This window comes from Zeus faber (assembly GCF_960531495.2).
Source record: "Zeus faber genome assembly, chromosome: 12".
NCBI lineage: Eukaryota > Metazoa > Chordata > Actinopteri > Zeiformes > Zeidae > Zeus > Zeus faber.
Genome location: NC_137196.1, coordinates 27,676,905 through 27,697,302, shown reverse-complemented (window position 1 = coordinate 27,697,302; position 20,398 = coordinate 27,676,905). Strand labels below are relative to the sequence as shown.

Here is a 20,398-nt window from a genome sequence, read left to right as displayed (position 1 = left end):
TTATCACGGGGCAGGCGTTTCAGCAACATCAACAGCAGTCAGATACCCGGCGGAGCGCTCTAAATAAAGAACGTTAGTCTGTGAGATTAGCCAGGCGGCAAGTGTCAGGCAGCACAGACAGAGGTCTGCCACAGGTGACATGCTTCAGATGCACCGAGAGGCAACAACGATGACACACAATGGAGCGCTGCGCGGATCCGGGCCCTGCCTCAAGGTCAGCGCAGAAGCCTCGTCCATTATCACAGAGCTGCCGGGGGGGGGGGGGGGGGCTCGCCCGTCTGCAGCAGTCCCGTTGACATGGCATTGTGTCTTTGAGGGACAAAGATAACTGTGTGAAATTCCTGCCGAGCGCCCCTCGGTGATTGAAGGGTGCAGCCCATGGTGGGCGAAGGATTTCAGGGTCCGGTCTCCCACTTATTTCTGGGATCAACTGTGGCAGACGAAGGACTCTCTGTGTTTGTTTGTTTTTTTTTGTTTTTTTTTCTCGCACATAAATAAACGGCAGAGCGACGCGTGCCTTCTACTGCCCATTACATTTTTATGTTCCGTTTAAAATGCCTGCCCTTCGTGGAGTCGGCGTTTGAGCTGACGCCGCCTTTATAGCATGTTTTCCTCAGAGAATCTGGTCGGGCGACGGTTGATGATGTGTTCAAGATATGTGTGCTTCCCCGTCGCTATGCGTGTGAAATAAAACTATTTATTCATTGAATTTATTTGTGTTTGTGCCCAATTATATTTAATTGGACCCTAAACCCACACTGTAATCAGCATCTCCATTCAGCCCATACCATTCATTTTGGGAGTACGAGCAGTCAGTCACTTCCACTGATAACCACAGCTCCTTGAAAGGTTAGGAGATAAAAGAGGGTCAACAGCTGCTGACAAGTGTCCAGATAACTCCGTTCTGATAACTTCCCCCGTTGCTGATAAGTGCCAGCGGGGCGTCGGGGGGACAAATGGAAGTGAGAGATTCCATGCCCCCTGCTATAGACCCAGGGAAGATAACGGTGACCTTCCACTTTCCTTATGTCAAGACCTCCGAGCACGAGCGGGAACCCAATTACTTTGACGTATGTGGAGGCAGCAAGTTCACTGACGGGGAAAGGACAGCGTCCAAAATGAGACGTTATACAGTTAAAAGGTGAAGCGGGGGCGCGGCGCTGGGGAAACGTCCGAACCCACGGGTGGGACGGAGCGTTTCGGCAACCGCTCGTTGCCCCGCGAGCACCTTCACAGTTGTTGTTGTTTTTTTTGGGTTTTTTTTTTTACCGTGCGATGGATCACTGTATGTTTGCAACCTGCTGCTCCGCTGACCCTGCGCCCCGTTTAGACAGAAAAGCAAATTAACGCCACCTCAAGCTGCCTTCTCTGACCGTCTGCGCTCACAGGTTCAGTCGGCCGCCTGCAATTTCTGATTTCTATTAGGATCTCCTTATTGAGGTGATCAGGTTACGGAGCGGGAAAAGCCTCCTGCCACACAGTAAATCAGTCATCCTATTATTACGAACAGGCCCTCACACGAACTCTTATCCATGTTGATAATCCTCAACATATCGAGCGTGGACCTCTTTGCATTGACGTGCCAGTTCTTATCCTGCACACCACGCCGTGCTAATCCGACCGGGGAGTCTCGGATGGATTGACGTGTAATAAGACGCATGACAGCGCTCCCCCCTGTACCCGCACAAAGGTGGTCCGGGGCTCCCGTTCGTGCCCTGTTTCTGCCCGCGCCTCCCTCCTCTCCGTCCTTATCCGCTGGACGGGACCCGCGCGGTGGCGGCGCTGCTGCCGGCCGCCGCCCCCAGGTTTTCCGAGGCTGAACGACAAGCCCGAGACCGCGGAGACAGGTATTTATCTCGACCCACACTGTGAAACTGAAAATACGTCGGCTTTTTTTCGCAGGTCTACTGAATCCTGTTTTATATGTTGTGAAATGTAAGTGAGTAAGTGAAAAGTTCATTTGCACAACAGAACTAACTCTGTTTTTTATCAGAAAAGTGACCCTAACCCTAGACTTTTAGAAGTGGCTGCCAAGTTGGCAACCGGAGCTGCAAAGGAGCTGTTGGTTGCAAAATGGTTGCCAAATTTTAATTACATTTTATAATTGAGTTATAATGATGATTATAAAAATATTTATGCATATTTCAACATTCTGTCTTGTTTCACAATTTCTGACACGATGCGTCAGCATATCCCATTTTTTTTTTGTGGTAATATTTTTAACATATGAAAAGGGGTCGAGTGCAGGGGATGGTCGACAATGCTCGTAATCTTCTTGCCCGGGCCGAGGAAAATGGTTGTCGTGCATGTGCGTGTTTGTGTATTTATGTAAAATGAAAATCCAATGTATTACGTGATACGCCGTATCAGTAGTAAAATGTAATCCCGGAGCATTAAAAAGCCTCCCTCTGCGTTCGGAGAAAAGGACAGCGTTGGAGTTGGACGGGGACTCAGGGAGACCAGCTGCAGTGATTATGTGCGACATTACAAGGGGCCCTGAGGGTGAGCGCAGGTTTAGCGCTGACCTTGAGGACCTGGCTCTTCTACCACTCTATTTTGAGAACAACACACATTTGTTCTCTCGGTGTCTCTCTTTCTCTTTCTCTCTCTCTCTCTCTCTCTCTCTCTCTCTCTCTCTCTCTCTCTCTATCGCTCGCCCACTCTCTCTCTCTCTGCCAACCCCTTGACAGCATTTCACCATTCCAGCAGCGATGCCCGTTTGTTAATGGACATCACTGATGTAGAATGCGGCAGCAATTTGCCAGGCAGCACCTCCCACAGCGGTGGGTGCCAGTAACACCACGATACTGAAATTGTAATATCTCAGAATTACGGAGAAGCTCAACTTGCTCAAGCTTGGTGCATTTATCTGTTGAGGATTTTTAAAACAAACAACTGGTCTGATTCTACTCTGACCTTTTACTTCACCCTTGTATTATGTTTCACTGTTTAACCAGTGAGTACTGTTTCGGCCAGAAATGGCTGGTGCTCAGTCAACTCAAAATTGTGAGATATGCATATTTAATCCCCTCGAAATATAACAATTTGACTATTAATACTGACTGACTATTATGACAAACTTGACCAAATATTTAGATTTTTTTTGTCCACATAGGACAGGTTTCCCTCCATATTACACCATTCTTCTTGACGAAACTGACCGTGACGGTCATAATATGCATGTGATGTCTGTCTCGCATTTGATGAGGGGCAGATATGGCACAATAACATTCATTATGACCAGCCGCCCCTAACCCTACATCAAAACTGTGGCATGAATAATTGAATTGAATCTGCCTTCAATAACAAGGCAGCACATTTTTTGAAACTGCTCAAAGGCAGATTTCATGTCATGAAGCAGTGCATCTGCCAGTCTGCCGCGGTGCCGGCGCTGGGAGCGCTCTGATCATGTGTTCCACCGACAGCCTTCCCTGACTTGCACAGGGGGTGCGCAACCGCACCGGGGTTCCTCTCTTTCGGCCCGCGTGTGTTCTCCATCGGAGGGTGATTCATTGTGCTCTGAATGGTGTTCAACACCGTCCGCGGTTGCGGGCACCACCTCCTCCATCACTGTCTAAGATTAGAGCGAGGGCTTCATTGACCAAGAATCTTCTGCTCCTGTTCCTCCTCTGACAATCGCCTCGGAGTGACTGAGTGGGTGGATGGGGAGTGGGACCTTGTTACGTTATGTTTCATCTCAGACAGCAACCGAGTCGGTTCGCACAACGTGGATCTGCGCCGCTCTCATGTTATGACTCTGAGGTCCGCGAGGACCAGGACTATGAGCCTTTTGGAGATCAAATATATTTAGTACCTTCTGTTCAAATAAAAGGGGATGGTCTTTATGTTTGTGGTGAGAGCTGTGTGTGTGTGTGTGTGTGTGTATGTGTGTGTGTGTGTGTGTGTGTGTGTGTGTGTGTGTGTGTGTGTGTGTGTGTGTGTGTGTGTGTGTGTGTGTGTGTGTGTGTGTGTGTGTGTGTGTGCGTGTGTGTGGTCGTGTGAGAGTGAGACTTATTTATACAAGCTGCTAGCTCATAAAGGTCTATTCTCCTTTGTGGTTTAAACTGGCTGAAACACTGCAATGGGGTGCAAAGTGCTGATAGACAAAAACAAAAACATCACTATTCTGTATCGAAGTTCATGACCACAAATTAGGCAAAGTCACCTGGCCTCAGGTTGAAACAGGTATGCTACCCAGACTTTTAGTTATGGTAAACACCGCATTTGGGTCAAATCTGGCCAAGATAATACAAGGGATAAATAAATGTACAAATACCCTGATCCCAAAATGATCCCTTTGAAAGTTAAAGGACCACATCTACTTTAATATATTTAAATATAAAAATTAAATTCATGTGTCAAAGCCGGTGCCCAGATGTAACAAAACCTATCATGTGGGACAAAGCAAGATACTTCCTTTGAAATGCAGAGGAGTAAAGGTCAGAAGTCTCCAAATCTGAACATAACAGATACGAGAAAAAATGTACTTAAGCACAGTTATGAAGTACTTCTTTCCACCACTGGAATCCCCAACCAGTGCGGTACACCAGTTGTGTACCGCACTGAATGTGTGTTCAGCTGAGTACCCCCTTCACTGGCATTAGGAGTAAAATAAAAGAATAAAATGAACATAAATGATGTAATGTATGTGCGTCTTATGTGTTTTTTTCAACATTATATATCACAAATAGTTTTAGCACATCTTTTTTTAATACCCCCTGCAGTACCCCTGCAGTACACATAGGGGTACTTGTACCCCCATCTTAGAAACACAGCAGTACACCATGGCTTCAAACTTAATACGTCGATCACAACGTTCAATACTTAGTTCTCAGGAAAGGAAACAGAAAACAAACGTAGCATTTGATGTTGCGTTACAGCATTATGCGATTTTATTCAAAACTACAGGAGGTGGAGAGTTATAGTAGAGGGGGAAGCTATCGCACACAGCAGAGAAAGGATTGCCGGAGGGGTCCAAAGCTTCACTCCTCATCAAACCCTTTCTGTAAAAGCAGGGGGTGTTTGGAGAAGGGAAGAGAAATAAATATCTGTCATGTTTCGGGAGTAGCACCATCACATGAGTTGCATTAGTATTACAGAACATTAACAGTAATATGCGGGCTACACATGTTTTCCAGAGGGCCTCTGGTGAGATGTTTAAATAGCACACAGCGTTAAAACGATAGGCAGCCGGCAGAGGGCAGCGCTTGCCAGGGTCAGAGGCAGCAAGCCCGGTACGATGCGTGGCGCTACAGACCTTGGACGCCACGTCGCGGCTCTTGATCCGCATCTTGTTGATCTGGGACTCGGCGATGTCCGCCCGCTCCTCGGCCTCGTCCATCTCGTGCTGCAGCTTACGGAGCTTGCCCAGGTGGATGTTGGCTTGCTCCTCCTGCGGGGGGAGAGATGTATGAAGCGGAGCGGTCGCATGTCATCATGCGGCAGGGGCGAGATGCAGAAGCTCAACTCATGATATGAGAAACATACCCAATATCCAACACAGTAGAGTAAAGCCTGAGTTCTACAGCTTGGACCCATGTCTAAATAGAATATTGTTTGCCCGTAATGATTAGAATGACTTAGAAATTTGGCCCCTGGGTCATCTAAAATTATGCAGACATGTTGCATAAATGCATAAAATAAATGTTGCTTTGGATTCCAGTCCTATTCCGCTGTGTAATAATTAAACTCTTCAATGTTCACCGTGTGGTATTCCTTGTTTAACAACATCACGGCTGCTCGAGACACGTTTTGAGGCCCATACACTTACTAAAAGTCACGTTTTACGCTCGGATGAATGTAATTGCTTGATTATATTTGTAACGGTGTTTTCAAAAGTCATTCCGTCTCCCGCGAGTGAGAAGACTCCTTTAGGACTCACGGCCTCCTCAGCAGATCTCTTGTAGGCCTTGACTTTCATCTGCAGCTTGTCCACCAGGTCTTGAAGACGGGCGATATTCTTGCGATCTTCCTCCGTCTGCGGATTTGCGGAACATCAGAACATTTCACCTCCTGGGGGGTCACATCACATCTGGGGACGCGGTGGTAAGGACTGGAGAACCTGAAATCTACATACCTGATAGGAAAGCTCTTTAATGCGACGCTCGTATTTACGGATTCCCTTCACAGCTTCGCTGTTCTTCCTCTGTTCCACTTCAACTTCATTTTCCAGTTCCCTCACCTGCACATTGAGAGTGGTGAATTGGACGATTTCCAAAGTTCCAAAAATGTCTCTTAACCGCAAACTGTAGCCGAAAATACTCACCCTGGCCTCAAGCTTCTGAACCTGCTTCTTGCCCCCCTTCATGGCGATCTGCTCGGCCTCGTCCAGGCGGTGCTGCAGGTCCTTGATGGTCTGCTCCATGTTCTTCTTCATGCGCTCCAGGTGAGAGCTGGTGTCCTGCTCTTTCTTCAGCTCCTCCGCCATCATGGCGGCGTCGGTGATCGCCTTCTTGGCCTTTTCCTCTGCGTTCCTGCACTCCTGCACGGCCTCCTCCACCTCGGTCTGAAGCTGGGACGCATCCGCCTCCAGCTTCTTCTTCTGGTTTATCAGGCTGGTGTTCTATCCAATATATGTCACATTGTAAGAATAGATATTGGACATTAAACTGTTGCCCAAAGAACACAGCATACTCAAATGAAGTGTAAACCGTACCTGTGCGTGCAGTAGCTGCACCCTCTCAGTGACATCCAGCAGCTCTTGCTCAGCAAGCTTGCGGGCTCTATCGGTTTGTTCCACTAAGACCCTCAGCTCCTCCAGCTCGGCCTGCATCAGGTTGTTGCGTCTCTCGACCATGGCAATGTTCTCCTTCAGATCGTCATTGGCTCGAAGAGAGTCGTCCAGCTGCAGTTGCGCATCCTTGAAAGTGGGAGACAAAGGATGTAGATTGTACGTATACTATCACGTTTCTGGATGCGAAGAGTTCTGCGGTCCACGTTTGATCCCGCCTTCATACCTTGAGGTGAGCATGGACAGACTTGAGCTGCTTCTGGGCTTCGGCCGCCTGCCTGTTGGCTTGGCTGAGCTGGATCTCCATCTCGTTGAGGTCCCCCTCCATCTTCTTCTTCAGGCGGAGGGCCTCGTTCCTGCTGCGGCACTCTGCTTCCAGAGAGCTCTGCAGGGTGTCGATGTTCCTCTGCAGGTTCCTCTTCGACTGCTCCATCTCCTCGTCCTTCTCAACCAGCTTACGCTCAATCTCAGCCTTTATCTGGTTGAACTCCAGCTGGGCTCTGAGAATCTTGCCCTCTTCATGCTCGAGGGAGCCCTAGGGTGAACATCAAGTAGAAATTCATTCACCATTATTACAATGAATGTATACATCTATCAGCCGACATGTTTTCCATACCAACAGCGCTTTAAGATTGTACATTTGGCACATACCTCTGCTTCCTCGAGCGCAGATTGAATCTCACACTTTTCTTGCTCCAGTTGCTTGCGGACCTTCTCCAACTCATGAATAGTTTTTCCTCCCTCACCGAGTTGCTCAGTGAGGTCAGAAATCTCCTCTGTTGATAAGAGAAATAGCGTTTATTTGTTGTGTTTTTAGTGTTGTTCATGCTTCACTAGCCAGAGGATGTTCCGACAGCTTACCCTGGAGGTTCTTGTTCTCTCTCTTCATGGTCTCCAGGTGGTCCAGAGACTCCTCATAGGAGTTCTTCAGCTTGAAGAGCTCAGTGCTCAGGCACCTGGCCTCCTTCTGGGAGCTCTCCAGCTCGCACTGACACTCCTCATACTTCTGCTTCCACTCAGACAAGACCTATATTTCCACATGAAATTTGAAAGAGAAGTTTTGTTTTTTTTAATAAATCATTGATGGGATTGAAGTGTAGGAATGTAGTTGAATATTATTCTTTACCTTATCAAAGTTTCTTTGCTTCTTGTCCAGGGCGGCGGCAGCAGCATTAGACCGCTCCACATCCACCATGAGATCTTCAATCTCATTCTGCAGCCGGTGTTTGGTCTTCTCCAGGGAGGAACATTTAGCATTGGTAGCCTCAACAGCCTCCTCAGCATCCTGCAGACGCTGAGCCAGCTTCTTCCTGGAGATGGGATTGGAATATTATAAAAAATGAAATTCTTACATACATATTATAAGCCTTTCTGGTGACATGTGTAGGGTTACTTACTTGGCCTCCTCCAGCTCCTCGGTCCTCTGGATGGCGTCAGTTTCGTACTTGGTTCTCCACTGAGCCACCTCAGAGTTGGCCTTGGACATGCTGCGCTGCAGCTCGGCCTTGGCCTCCTGCTCCTCCTCATACTGCTCCCTCAGCAGGTCGCAGTCATGGCGAGAAGACTGCACTGCGTGGGCCAAGGCACTCTTGGCCTGTTTGAATTCAGAGAGTGTTGTTATTATTCATAGACCGGCCATTGCAGTCTAAAACATCTTGAGGAGTGTGAGGATGTCTTTAAAAGCATTTGTTTCATACCTTGACTTCCTCCTCTAGCTGTCTCTTCAAATCTTCAAGTTGTTGATTGTAGGAATTCTTTCCTCTGGTCAGTTGTGATACAAGAGATTCTTTCTCTTCCAGCTGTCTAGAAAGCTCTTCTGCAAAGATAGATGCAGAGATTAATGTGTTTGGAAAAAAATATTAAATATTGCAATCAAAATTGGGTTCCCTACTTAAATATGGAAGAACGATACCGACCATTTTCAGCTTGGAGCTTGGCCCTTTGAGTGGTGAAGTCATTAAGAGATCGTTGGTGTTCATCACACTTGGTTCTGTATTCATTCATTTGATCCTCCATAGTTCTGCTGACTTTCTCCAAGTTAGTCTTTAAGAGTACATGTCATAATAATTTTAGTACATTTAAAAGGTATTTATTTTTTGACTGTGATTGATATGTTAACCCTATGCCAGGGTTTACGCACCTTGGACTTCACAATATGTTCCATACTGGAGACCACATCATCCAGCTCGAGTTTGAGCTCACTCTTCTCCTTCTCCAGCTTCTGCTTGACTCTCTGCAGGTTGTCAATCTGCTCGCCCAGGTCGGCCACGCTGTCCGCTTGCTTCTTCCTGAGCGCGGCCGCCGTGGCCTCGTGTTGCAGAGTGGCCTCTTCCAGGTCTCTGCGGAGCTTCAGGAACTCGGCCTCCCTCTTCTTGTTCATCTCAATCTGGGCGGATGTTGCTCCACCGGCCTCCTCCAGCCTCTCGCTGATCTCCTCCAGCTCCCTGGCCAATTCTGCTCTCTGCTTCTCCACCTTGGCGCGGGCAGCTCGCTCCGCCTCCAGCTCCTCTTCCAGCTCCTCTACACGAGCCTATTAACATAAGTAGAACTTTAGATTAGAAATTCAATTTTTCTATGACATACCTTTGAGTTAGCTGTAGGGACGATTATTTGGTTTTGTTCATGATAGTGCTTGTTATCTACCTGCAATTCCTTCAACTTCTTCTGAAGTTGAGCAATTATAACCTGGTCATCTTCAAGTTTACTGTTCAGCTGACTGAGTTCAAAGTCTTTCCTGCCAAATGTGTTCAAAGTTAATTTAGTTGAAGAAAAGTGAGAAATGCATAGGCAATAAGACTGTAGAAAAATATAAATACCTATATATATATATATATATATAAATAAAACATTCATACTTTTTCAGTCGCTCCTCTAGTTGTTGCTTGTCATTCTCCAGATCCATTACACTCTCCAGGGTCAACTTTAGGTCTCCCTCCAGCTTCCTCTTGGCTCTCTCCAGGTCCATCCGAACCTTCTTCTCCTGCTCAAGGGACCCTTCAAGCTGCATTGGAAAATATCACAGATTCATCGTGTGCAGGTAATCACAGTGCGATCTTATTTGCATCGATGTCATTTGGACTCTCACGTCATCGACTTGCTGCTCCAGCTTGGCCTTGGCCTTGGTCAGAGTGTTGACTTTGTCTTCCTCACTCTGCAGGTCATCCAGTGTTTGTTGATGAGCCTCTTGGAGGGCTTTCTTCTCCTTGGTCAGCTTGGCAATGATTTCATCCAGAGAAGCCATTTCCTCAACCAGGTTCTTCACCTGCAAACAAACATTTGTTTGTCAAGTATAAAACCGAATGGAATTGCTTACATAGGCCTTACAAAACACCTTGAAAGCGACCATACCTTGTTCTCGGTGGCGTGCTTCTCTTTCTCCACCTTTGCCAGAGTTAGCTCCAGGTCATCGATATCCTTCTTTAACTCAGAACACTCATCTTCTAGCTTCCTCTTCTTTGCGGTCAGCTCAGCGTTCATCTCCTCCTCATCCTCCAGCCTCTCAGTGAGCTCTTTGGATTTAGCCTCCAGCTGAATTTTGTTTTTGATCAGACCTTCACACCTTTCCTCCGCATCGCAAAGGTTGTCTTGCTCCTGCCAAATTTGATAGATATTAGCACCTGATGACCACATGATGCTCCAAACCTTGTGCATGTTTACTGTCCTCCTGCTACAACATACAGTCTGTCAATATGTTATAGTTTCAGTATATCATTAAAACATTCTCACAGCTTGAACTTGGAGCTGCAGGTCGTTCTTCTCTTGCAGAAGGGACACCATTTTCTCCTCCAGTTCCTTCCTACGAGCCTCTGACTTTGCATAAGCCTCTTTCAACTTCAGGAATTCTTCCTTCATGTTGGCCATCTCTTTCTCCGCTTCGGCAGATTTCAGGAGGGGTTTGATCTTGAAGTACAGCTTCATCCAGGGCCAATTTTTGACCACCATGAAGGCACGGACGTTCCACTGGATCACCAGCAGTGCGTCCCTGATAGAAAATTATGGAAATCAATTTTAAAAGTTTGCATGGCTATAAATGTTGAATATTTTCAAACTAAAGGGTAGAAATATAAATGTACCGGCGTTCCACTATCTTCTGATACTCTAGACGAGACAAAAGACCACGAGATCTGGCCTGTATACCGGTGATAATTTTGGACAGACGCTCGTCTCTCATTTCCTCCAGCTGACCCAGCAGACCGGCCTTAAAGAACACCTGAGGAGAGCAATGTCTTTTCACCTCAGCATGAACGATATTTAGATCAGATCTTTCCCCTTCAATGTAAACGTTACCTTGGTGTGTCCAAACTTGTACTGGTTGTGATCGATATCCAAAGACCCAAGTAGTTTTTCAGCTCCCTTCCTGCTGTCAATGAACTGACCCTCGGGGATGGCGGCAGGATTCAGGATGCGGTATCTGCGATGGCAGGAATATAATATTTGATTCTCACGCGTTTAATCAAAGGGTGTCTTGCCACCAGTTCGTTAAGATGTTACCTCTGTCTGAAATCTCCGTACAGGATCCTGTTGGGGAAGCCCTTCCTGCAGATCCTGATTCCTTCCAGAACGCCGTTACAGCGCAGCTGGTGCATCACCAGAGGGTTCTCCATGGCCCCAGGAGTCTTGGTCTCATTGGGAATGATGCAGCGGACAAAGTGAGGGTGAGTGGACCTCAGGTTGGTCATCAGCTTGTTCAGGTTCTCCTGTTATGAAACAAGGAACAAAAATGGTATTCGTTGGGCAACCATTACTGTCTATATCATAGAACAACCTGTTTAACAGAGTGGACACGTACCCTGTGAAGAGCGGACACCGTTTGAAAAGATGATCCCTTCTTCTTTTTCTCCTTCTTGCCACCCTCTACCAAAGCTGTTAAAAAATGCAAGGTATTCTAAAAAACAATGTTCTAAAACAATTCACAATATGCAAAATGTCCTTTTTAAGAACATCGGTAGGAATGTCATAATGTGATATATATTGCATGACCCCTGTTTCCCATATGTGCATTTTAGAAGAAAAATGCTGTGAAATCTTTATTCTGAAAGACCTACAATAAGGTACCTGAGTCTGCCCCAGCATAGCCAATAAAAAGGATGGAAAGTAGCTTCAGGGAAGACTTTTGGTACAATCCCACCACTGTCTCGTTTAAAGGGTCCTTGTTCTTCACCAGCCAGTTGTAGATATTATAATCAACCGTCCCGGCATAGTGAACTAGAGCAAAATGGGCCTCTGGCTTCCCCTTGACAATCCTGGGCTTCTGGAAGTTTGCAGATTTCCCAAGATGGTTGTCGTACAGCTTTGCTTTAAAGGTTAAATCGCTGGCCTTGGGGAACATGCACTCCTCTTCAAGGATGGACATGATTCCCATGGGCTGGATAAAATAAAACACATTTATTCAGGACAGTTGTCATGTCTATGCATTCCATGTGCTACGTGTTCGGTCATTTGTTTCAAAAAGATAATGGCATATTCCCATGAAACACCTTCTCAATCAGGTCGATGCAGGCCTGCAAGTCCATGCCAAAGTCAATGAAGGTCCACTCGATGCCCTCCTTCTTGTACTCCTCTTGCTCCAGCACAAACATGTGGTGGTTGAAAAACTGTTGCAGTTTTTCGTTGGTGAAGTTGATGCAGAGCTGCTCGAAGGTGTTGAACTGAGAAAAATAAAAGGTTTTTTATTTTTCTTCGATAAAATTCATAGAGACATCGTAAGATTGAAAACAAACAGTAACAAACGGTAAACAGCTTGAGAATGGTGCTCTCAGAAGCGCTCACGTCAAAGATTTCGAAACCAGCGATGTCCAACACGCCAATGAAGTACTGGCGAGGCTGTCTGGTCTCCAGTGACTGGTTGATTCTGAGCACCATCCACAGAAACATCTTCTCATAAACAGCCTTGGATAGAGCCCCGACAGCGTAGTACACCTGTTGCACACAAATCATCGTGAGCACTATTAAAATGTAGGAATACAGTATATTGGTCATGTGTTATAGAAATATGGTAAATTCAAGTATTTGACATATTCAACATTGAATATGTTCAGGAAATTATATATACAGTGTAGATACAAAATGCTCATTTAATAATGAAATGCAGGTTTCTAGAGGTTTTTAGGGTAATTAAAAAATTCAGCATCACATGGAGCACGACAATCAACGACATGACAATCAAACCACGACCGTCAAGAGCAAATAATTCAAACCAATTCATTTTGAATTACGAAAAGAATAAATCAGGATACCTAATGGGAAAGAAGAACATTCAATTCAATCTCAAAGAAAGCCCCAAACGTTGAACTCGTTGGGGAGAGAGGCATTCTAGTTGGGTAGAGGAGGGTTCTCTAGACCCTATACAGATATAATGTGATGAACAGAATTTCAAATGCAAAAATGGATTCACATTCGATGCAGGAATTCTGTCTGTTCCTGCACATGTTAAAGAATGGACGCTGGAAGAGGCTACCAACACGCCGGTGGTCTCACCTGGTCGACATTCTGTCCCTTGGTGACCCACTCGTTTCCCACTTTGACCCTGGGGTGAAGGAGACCCTTGATGAGGTCGGCGGAGTTCAGGCCCATCAGGTACGCTGCTTTGTCAGTAACTATGGGAGGAAATTGAAATATCAAAAAACAAAAAAGAACTCCCCCTTTGGTGAGTTCTTCGCCATTTGTTTTTTCAATCGACTCAATTAACAAAATAAAAAAATATTTTCTCGCCCTCGGTGCCATCGGCCTCTGCCTGCTCCTCTCGCGCCTTCTGCTTGAACTTCATGTTGCCATAGTGCATGATGGCGCCGGTCAGCTTGTACACAGAGTTCTTTTCCTCTTGGGTGAAGCCCAGCACATCGTAGGCGTTCTGCGTGGAAAGATCGGCCACACAGTTGTAATACATGTCATGCGAATCCCTAAAAAAACACTTTATTGGGCCTTATTGCCGTATCCGGGCTCTGTGCAACCACGCTCTATATTTGAATGATTTATCTTGTGTTTACTGCCATAGCTACAACCGCGCCCGGATCCCAGCGTGTGACACTGTAAAAAGAACGGTGAGCAAGAGACTGACATCTGTCGCCATGAGCTCCTCTGCATCGTCGATGGAGGCCACTTGTGTTTCCCCCTGAGAGATGAAGGCGTAGTCGTAGGGATTATTCGTGACAAGCAGCATCTCTGGAGGACGGAGAGAGACAGGGGGGTCGGGCGGGGTCAGACAGATGGACAGGCGCTTTGGACAGTCTACAAACACACACTTAGTCACAGGAATACGCTGCGTTCTGTTTCAGCTGTCCATCTGTTTCTGGGGTTCAGATGGGAGCCGCTCTTTAAGCGGAACATTTTTCTGGACAGTTGTTATGGGTTATTTAAATTCTGTGAAAAATCCTTACAAAAGCGGTGGGGTTCCTGTAAATGTCGGCCAGTATATATATATTATATTATACCACAGTATAGTACAGCAGGGTACAGTGGTTTTCAGACTGTATATTGATATTGTGTCATACTGTAGATATATTTATATTTATAGTAGACATTTTAAATTCCTGAACTTTCTGTATTTTCTTTCAGAGTTTTTATGAAAAATTCTACAATTTCCTGTATCTCCCACTGGGGATTGGCCAACGTTAATTAAAAATGTCTTGATTATAGAGTGCGCATTCCTTCATCAATTTCAGGGCCAATGAGCCATCGTGAAACTTACTTCACTAATTTGTTGACAGGCAGTTTGTCGTCTATTCCACTTAATAAATGTATTTGCTGGGTTCGGAGACCAAAATGTGACTCTTCACATGGGTCTGGCTTAGAAAGGTTTGGGGCACCACTGCAGTGTGGGATCGGGAATCGGAGAATGAAGCGCTCTGCAGTACCCACCCAGGAGTTCAGGCTTCTTGTTGGACAGTATCTGGTAGAAGATGTGGTAATCCCTCTCAGCCTTGAGCTGGAAGGTCACCCGAGACTTCTCCAGGAGGTCTGGAAAGAATCCGGAACGGGGAAGTCATTAAAATTATCGCAGGTGAAGACGTAATGAACTTTTTCATTCTGAACTACAGCTATGGCGTTCTCCTTACACGTCTCGATATCAGCAGATGCCAACTTCCCCCTCGTGTCGAAATGAATTCGGATGAATTTACCCTAAAAGGGAAAACATTATCGTTGCCAGCGGATATTGATCCTTATTTTATTTTACTTCATCTCTATTTTATCCTCGCATCACTTGCTCTTTATTTTGCTACACAAATGTCAGGCTCTCACGAATCGGGAGGAGTTGTCGTTCCTGATGGTCTTGGCGTTACCGAAGGCCTCCAGAGCTGGGTTGGCCTGGATGATTTGATCCTCCAGGGTGCCCTGTGACGGGGAAACCCCAAACACTTTAGAACGAGACGTCGAACGCCGGGTCACGTTTTTTTTCGCTCCCGTCAAGCAAACAACGGGACAATTCCGTCGCTCACACGCAAGGATAGAGCGCCCTAGTCACACACGCACATTGGACTTGATTAAGGAGAACAGACTTGCAGAGACACACAGTACAGGAAATGTAATTAACATGGAGTGGAGAGGACCTTGTCTTTTGAGACGGTTTCTTTCTTTCCGCCTCCGGCAGCGATGCTGGCAAAGTACTGGATGACTCTCTTGGTGTTCACAGTCTTTCCTGCACCAGATTCTCCACTACGACCATAAAGCGATAATAATCATAACAATATTACCTCGGGGAGGATCAAGCGCATGCCAGCCCACGTGATGCGGATGTGTTATTTGCAGATCAAATGCTACGTACGTGATCAGAATGGACTGGTTTTCGCGGTCTGGAAGGAGAAGCGGAAAAGACAAAATCGTCATTGCGGTGGTTCAGACACGACAGCGGCCGAATGGGACCGTCGTCACGGGCGCGGTAGTCGGGCACCTGCCAGCAAGTACTGGTAGGCATTGTCGGAGATGGAGAAGATGTGAGGAGGAGCTTCACTCCTCTTCTTTCCTCTGTACGCCAGCACCACCGACGGGTTGTACACTGGCAGCAATTTGTAGGGGTTGACCGTCACGCAGAAGAGGCCGGAGTAGGTCTGGGGTGGGTGGAGGGGGGAAGAGGGCGGACGACGACGACGACGACAACAACAACAACAACAACAACAACAACGTGAAAATATAAGTAAGTGGTGATGGCGCAAACTGAGCTACGGGAAGTTTGAGAGCTCCGGCGTGCCTGCCGACATCACACTCAAATGTGCTCTCGTCCTTGTACCCACATAGATCATCCAGGCGGCGTAACGCTCTTTGAGGTTGAACAGCACGGCGGGCTCGTGGAGGAAGGTCAGCATGGCCATGTCCTCGATCTTGTCGAATTTGGGCGGATTCTGGGGCAGAATGTCCGACTCCTTGACCGTCACAGTCTGGAGAAAAGAGGATTTTACACTTAACCTCACGTCCAAACCAACTGACCGGTTGACTTCATCTGGCTGCTGTCATGACTGTAACGCCCTTCTTTTCTGCCGTCAACAGAAAGTCACTCTCCCGCCTCCAACGAGTTGGACATCACATCACCCCGATCCCAGGTTATCCCCATTGGCTCCCTGTTCGGTTCTGAATCGATTTTAAGATTTCAAAGCACGCCTGGGTCCGACTCCAAGCTACAGAACAGAGATGTTGACCCCATATGAGCCAGTGCGCAGCCTCAGATCCTCAGGCGGGCGGGGCCCTCCTGGCAAAGTCTAGACATAAAACACAAGGTGACGGTGCCTTTTCTGTCAGGGCCCCGCGGCTATGTAACGACTTGCCTGAGGAGATACGGCGGCAGAGTCAGTGACCTCTTTTAAATCACTTCTCAAAACCCATTTTTATAGATCTGCTTTTATGTGATGTCGCCCCCTTTCTTTATCTATTTTATTTTTTATTTACTTATTTATTTATTTTTATAATTTTTTTTCCCTTTTATTTTTTATTCCTTATTATCATATTGTATCTATTTATTTATGTTTATTTTAGTCTCTTTATCCACTTTTACAATTTCATGAATGAATTTAATTCCTGTTCATTAATGTTCCTTTGCCTTTAAAATTTATCACCTGATCATTCAGCTTTTATTACATCTGTCAAAGCACTTTGTAAACTGTGTTTTTAAAGGTGCTGTATAAATAAAGCTATAATAATAATAATAATAATAATAATAATAATAATAATAATAATAATTATTATTATTATTATTATTATTATTATTATTATTATCATTATTATCACTATTATCATTATCATTATTATTTTCATTATTATTATTATTATTATTATTATTATTATTATTAATCATTAATCACAAATGAATCAAAAAGGGTGTTTTATATATGAATATAACAACAAACACTAATCATTTCTATCCTCATAGTGTTTGTGTGCAGTATATTCTTTGTGTGTCACCCTCGTTCAGTTAACATTATTAACATTGTCTTCTCCACATTCTGAAGGGTGCGAGAGTTTTCATAACCGCGTGGCAGCGACGCCTCATTTCATCACCCGCCCGCCCGACGCGCAGAGCGGCGGGCCTATAATTGTGCCGACGTTCTTCACTGCCTCACGGACTCGCATTCACACTCACTTAAGAATTCACCCTTGAACAAACACACGGCTTTACACTCCAATTAACACTCAACAAGGCTGACCCGGGCAAGGGCCTACGTGCAAGGCAGCGTTACAAGACAGACTGCTCCTGGTCAGAGCATTACACGGCCACACTATAATGCAATCAGCTTCTCACTGTGGGGTTGTTGAGTTGCGTTCACTGGGGTGGAGTCGTCACGTGAGGCAAAGCGACTGCCCCAGCTACTGGAGATCCATGTTCGTGCGGCTTCATCCTCACATCCTTCAACCCACAACCCTTGTGCTTTGACTTAAAGGGTAATTCCGTCTTTCCACCCGGACCTTTCTTTCCCCACCACAGCGATCGGCTCAAAAACCCAAAAATGTAATGTCATTTCCACGACGGACCAAAGGTTATGCTGAGGCAATTGCATAGATTTAGGTCAGGAGACGGTAGCTGTGGTTGGAATAGATAAGAGTCGGAAAATTGGCTCTAGGTCAAAAATGGGCTTCATACAGTATATCCATTAACTGTGAGGTACTTATATAGCTTAGTAGCTTAGTTTTAGTGTTTACCGGCTTATTTAAAAATGTATCCACCTGTTCTCTATGTCAAATGCCCCCACCCCCCAAAAAAGAACACACCAAGAACTCAAAATGTTATGTACTCCGCCTCATCATCAGGGATGTTGAGTATGTATATTTTGTGAAAGATATATTTATAATTAGACCAACAGATGTCACACACTAGTCTTTACTGTGCAGTTGCTGGAGAAAAAAAAACACATTCAAGAAGAAAAAGATATTCAAGCAAAAATTATATTTATATATTTGAAAAAATATGATAATAACAGTTTTGCTGTGGATCCTCTGCAAATCCTTAGGAGGATCCCTTGGAGGCAGCAGACCCCAGTTTGGGAACCCCTGCTCTCCCTGCTCTCCTTGCAGTAGATGCGACCCTCCCCACTCTTCAGACCCTCGGCTGAACCCCTGACAGGCCGACACTCACCTTCCCGAACTGGGTGTCCACGGTGACCTGGTTCCCGTCTCGGCTGCTGATCGTCCCCTTGACGAACTCCTGCACGGTGTCGGGAACGAAGCACTCCTTCTTCATGTCGAAGGGGCGCATGGAGGCCTCCATGCGCTCCTTGTCCGACTTCCGCAGGAAGGAGGCGGCCGTCCCGAACACGGACATCTCTGCGTCCCCCATGGCGGCACTGGGCGTGGCACATGGCAGTGGTTAAGCTCTTCGACACTGCACACCCTGCCACGCCACTGTCTCCATCTCAACATCAACATCTGATTAGCACTTAGCGAAGACCACTTTGTTTTCAATTACAAAACAACCACATTTAAATGATGATAATTTATCATTATAAGGATCGCTTAAAAACGTCATTCCTCACTGAACAAAAAGAGACTTTACCTCTGGCTTCAACTGAGTGAAGAGCAGGGCTCAGGCTGTAGAGTGTGGTCAGTAATCCACCTGCAGCAGGCAAGGAGCTCTAAAACCAAGGAGAGATGAAGTCCATGTAAATAAAAACAATATTCTCAGAGAAGCCTAAGCCTTTACCGTGACTTAGGGTTAGGGTTAGAGAACGTTTTAATTATGGGGTAGTAATGGGGTAGTAGTAATTAAGTAATGCCTAGTGGTTAGTAGGTAGTAGTACCAAAGGACTTTGAAAAAAGGGTTATCTTTTTACAATTTCCCTCTGCAAAATCCTTTGGTTATATTTTACCCTATTACAAGGAAAAAAAAAAAAAATTAATAATTAAGAAAAGCAAATGTTAATGCAAAGCACCAGCAACGGTCAGCTGGGAACACAAGCACACAGGTGCGGGGTGGAGGTCAGCAGACTGTTCATCAGACTTACACCAAGGCCAGGTGAAGAGCGGTTGCTAGACCTGCAGCGGTGGCGGACCATCAGCTTTATATGCCCCGATGACCCGGCCTTACAAGGCCAAGGATGCCACCCCGGGTTATGGCTATCACACACACACACCCACACACACACACACACACACACACACACACACACACACACACACACACACACACACACACACACACACACCCCACTCATGACTCCTGACTGACAGAGCTCTCCGTGGCCCTTGTGATGTCTGGCTGCCGTCTCTGCCCGTTCGCCCGGACCTCCCACAGATCCAAATAATGTGACTTTTTGGGACCATGTCCAGGAATGTCCTCCCAGATAAGCCTCCCGTGGCCGATCCTCGCGCTGCCTCTAATTCACCCGCACTTTGTCATCTCCTATGCTGAATATTTACCAGGACAGGCTTGGATGGAGCCCAGTTTCCATTTGTTGCCCGGGCTGAGGCAAGGCAGAGAGGGCTGAGTGTGGGCAGAGTGATGAAAATGAGTCGATAACCCTCGGCCCTGGTCTGCTTATGAAAACGAGTTGATGTCATGTTGTTTAGAATATATCAGCGCCCTGGGCTTGAACGTCAAAATTGCCCCGAAGCACAACTTCTCTGAAAGTTTTTCCCTTTTATTATTCACCATTCAAGATTCATGAGGTTTATTCGTCACATACATATACATACTTTCATACATAGATGCAGTGAGAACGTGAGTAGCGTACTCGGTGGTATCCAATAAATGCACTAGAGCAGTGGATCTCAATGTGGGGTCCTTCCCTGGGGGTCCTTCGAGAGGCTCGAGGGGGTTTCAAGAAAAATGATTAATAACTAAATTTAACCATTCGAGAATGAACCATAATGACTGTTTTCAGAATCAGAATCAGAATCAGAAATACATTTGATCATCGTTTCACTGTCAACTCTGACTAAAATATGGAAAGGTATGGAGTTTTGGACTACGTCTTATCAAATGGTGTCAGTGGCCTTAGGCATATCAAATTGAGGGTCCGGGCAGTGAAAAAGGTTGGGAATCACTGCATTACATAATACTAATGCAGTCTGTTTTGACTCCATTTGCAATTTGGAAAATGTCTCGCTCTGAACACCGTGTCGGTTGCTTAGTAGCTTCCAAACAGAAGCAAAAGTTACTGGCAGCCAGATACCAGCCTGGTGACTAACTGGTCACATGGTGGGACGGCAGAGGTCCTATCGCTGTTTGGAATGGCTCGCGCTCCCTCT

The 20,398-nt window shown here is 46.0% G+C and overlaps 1 protein-coding gene across 1 annotated transcript; it reads right to left on the bottom strand.

Moving 5' to 3' along the window:
- Positions 1-4,868: 4,868 nt before the first annotated feature.
- Positions 4,869-19,279, bottom strand: LOC307237819 (myosin-7-like). The gene is made up of 39 exons (XM_080010587.1): positions 19,153-19,279; positions 18,705-18,783; positions 18,288-18,495; positions 15,958-16,101; positions 15,618-15,774; positions 15,492-15,519; positions 15,277-15,382; positions 14,969-15,061; positions 14,785-14,848; positions 14,588-14,686; positions 13,788-13,891; positions 13,442-13,580; positions 13,208-13,326; positions 12,500-12,649; positions 12,208-12,378; positions 11,786-12,095; positions 11,520-11,593; positions 11,222-11,427; positions 11,018-11,141; positions 10,804-10,940; positions 10,457-10,712; positions 10,079-10,321; positions 9,816-9,992; positions 9,586-9,731; positions 9,374-9,464; positions 8,871-9,260; positions 8,647-8,773; positions 8,428-8,546; positions 8,128-8,324; positions 7,857-8,040; positions 7,592-7,757; positions 7,382-7,506; positions 6,957-7,265; positions 6,656-6,859; positions 6,266-6,562; positions 6,077-6,181; positions 5,882-5,977; positions 5,258-5,392; positions 4,869-5,003 (listed from the first exon to the last, which is right to left on the bottom strand). The coding sequence occupies exons 3-39, from the start codon at positions 18,486-18,488 to the stop codon at positions 4,983-4,985; spliced, it is 5,814 nt and encodes a 1,937-aa protein (XP_079866713.1). The 5' UTR covers positions 18,489-18,495; positions 18,705-18,783; positions 19,153-19,279; the 3' UTR covers positions 4,869-4,982.
- Between the last annotated feature and the right edge of the window lie 1,119 nt (positions 19,280-20,398).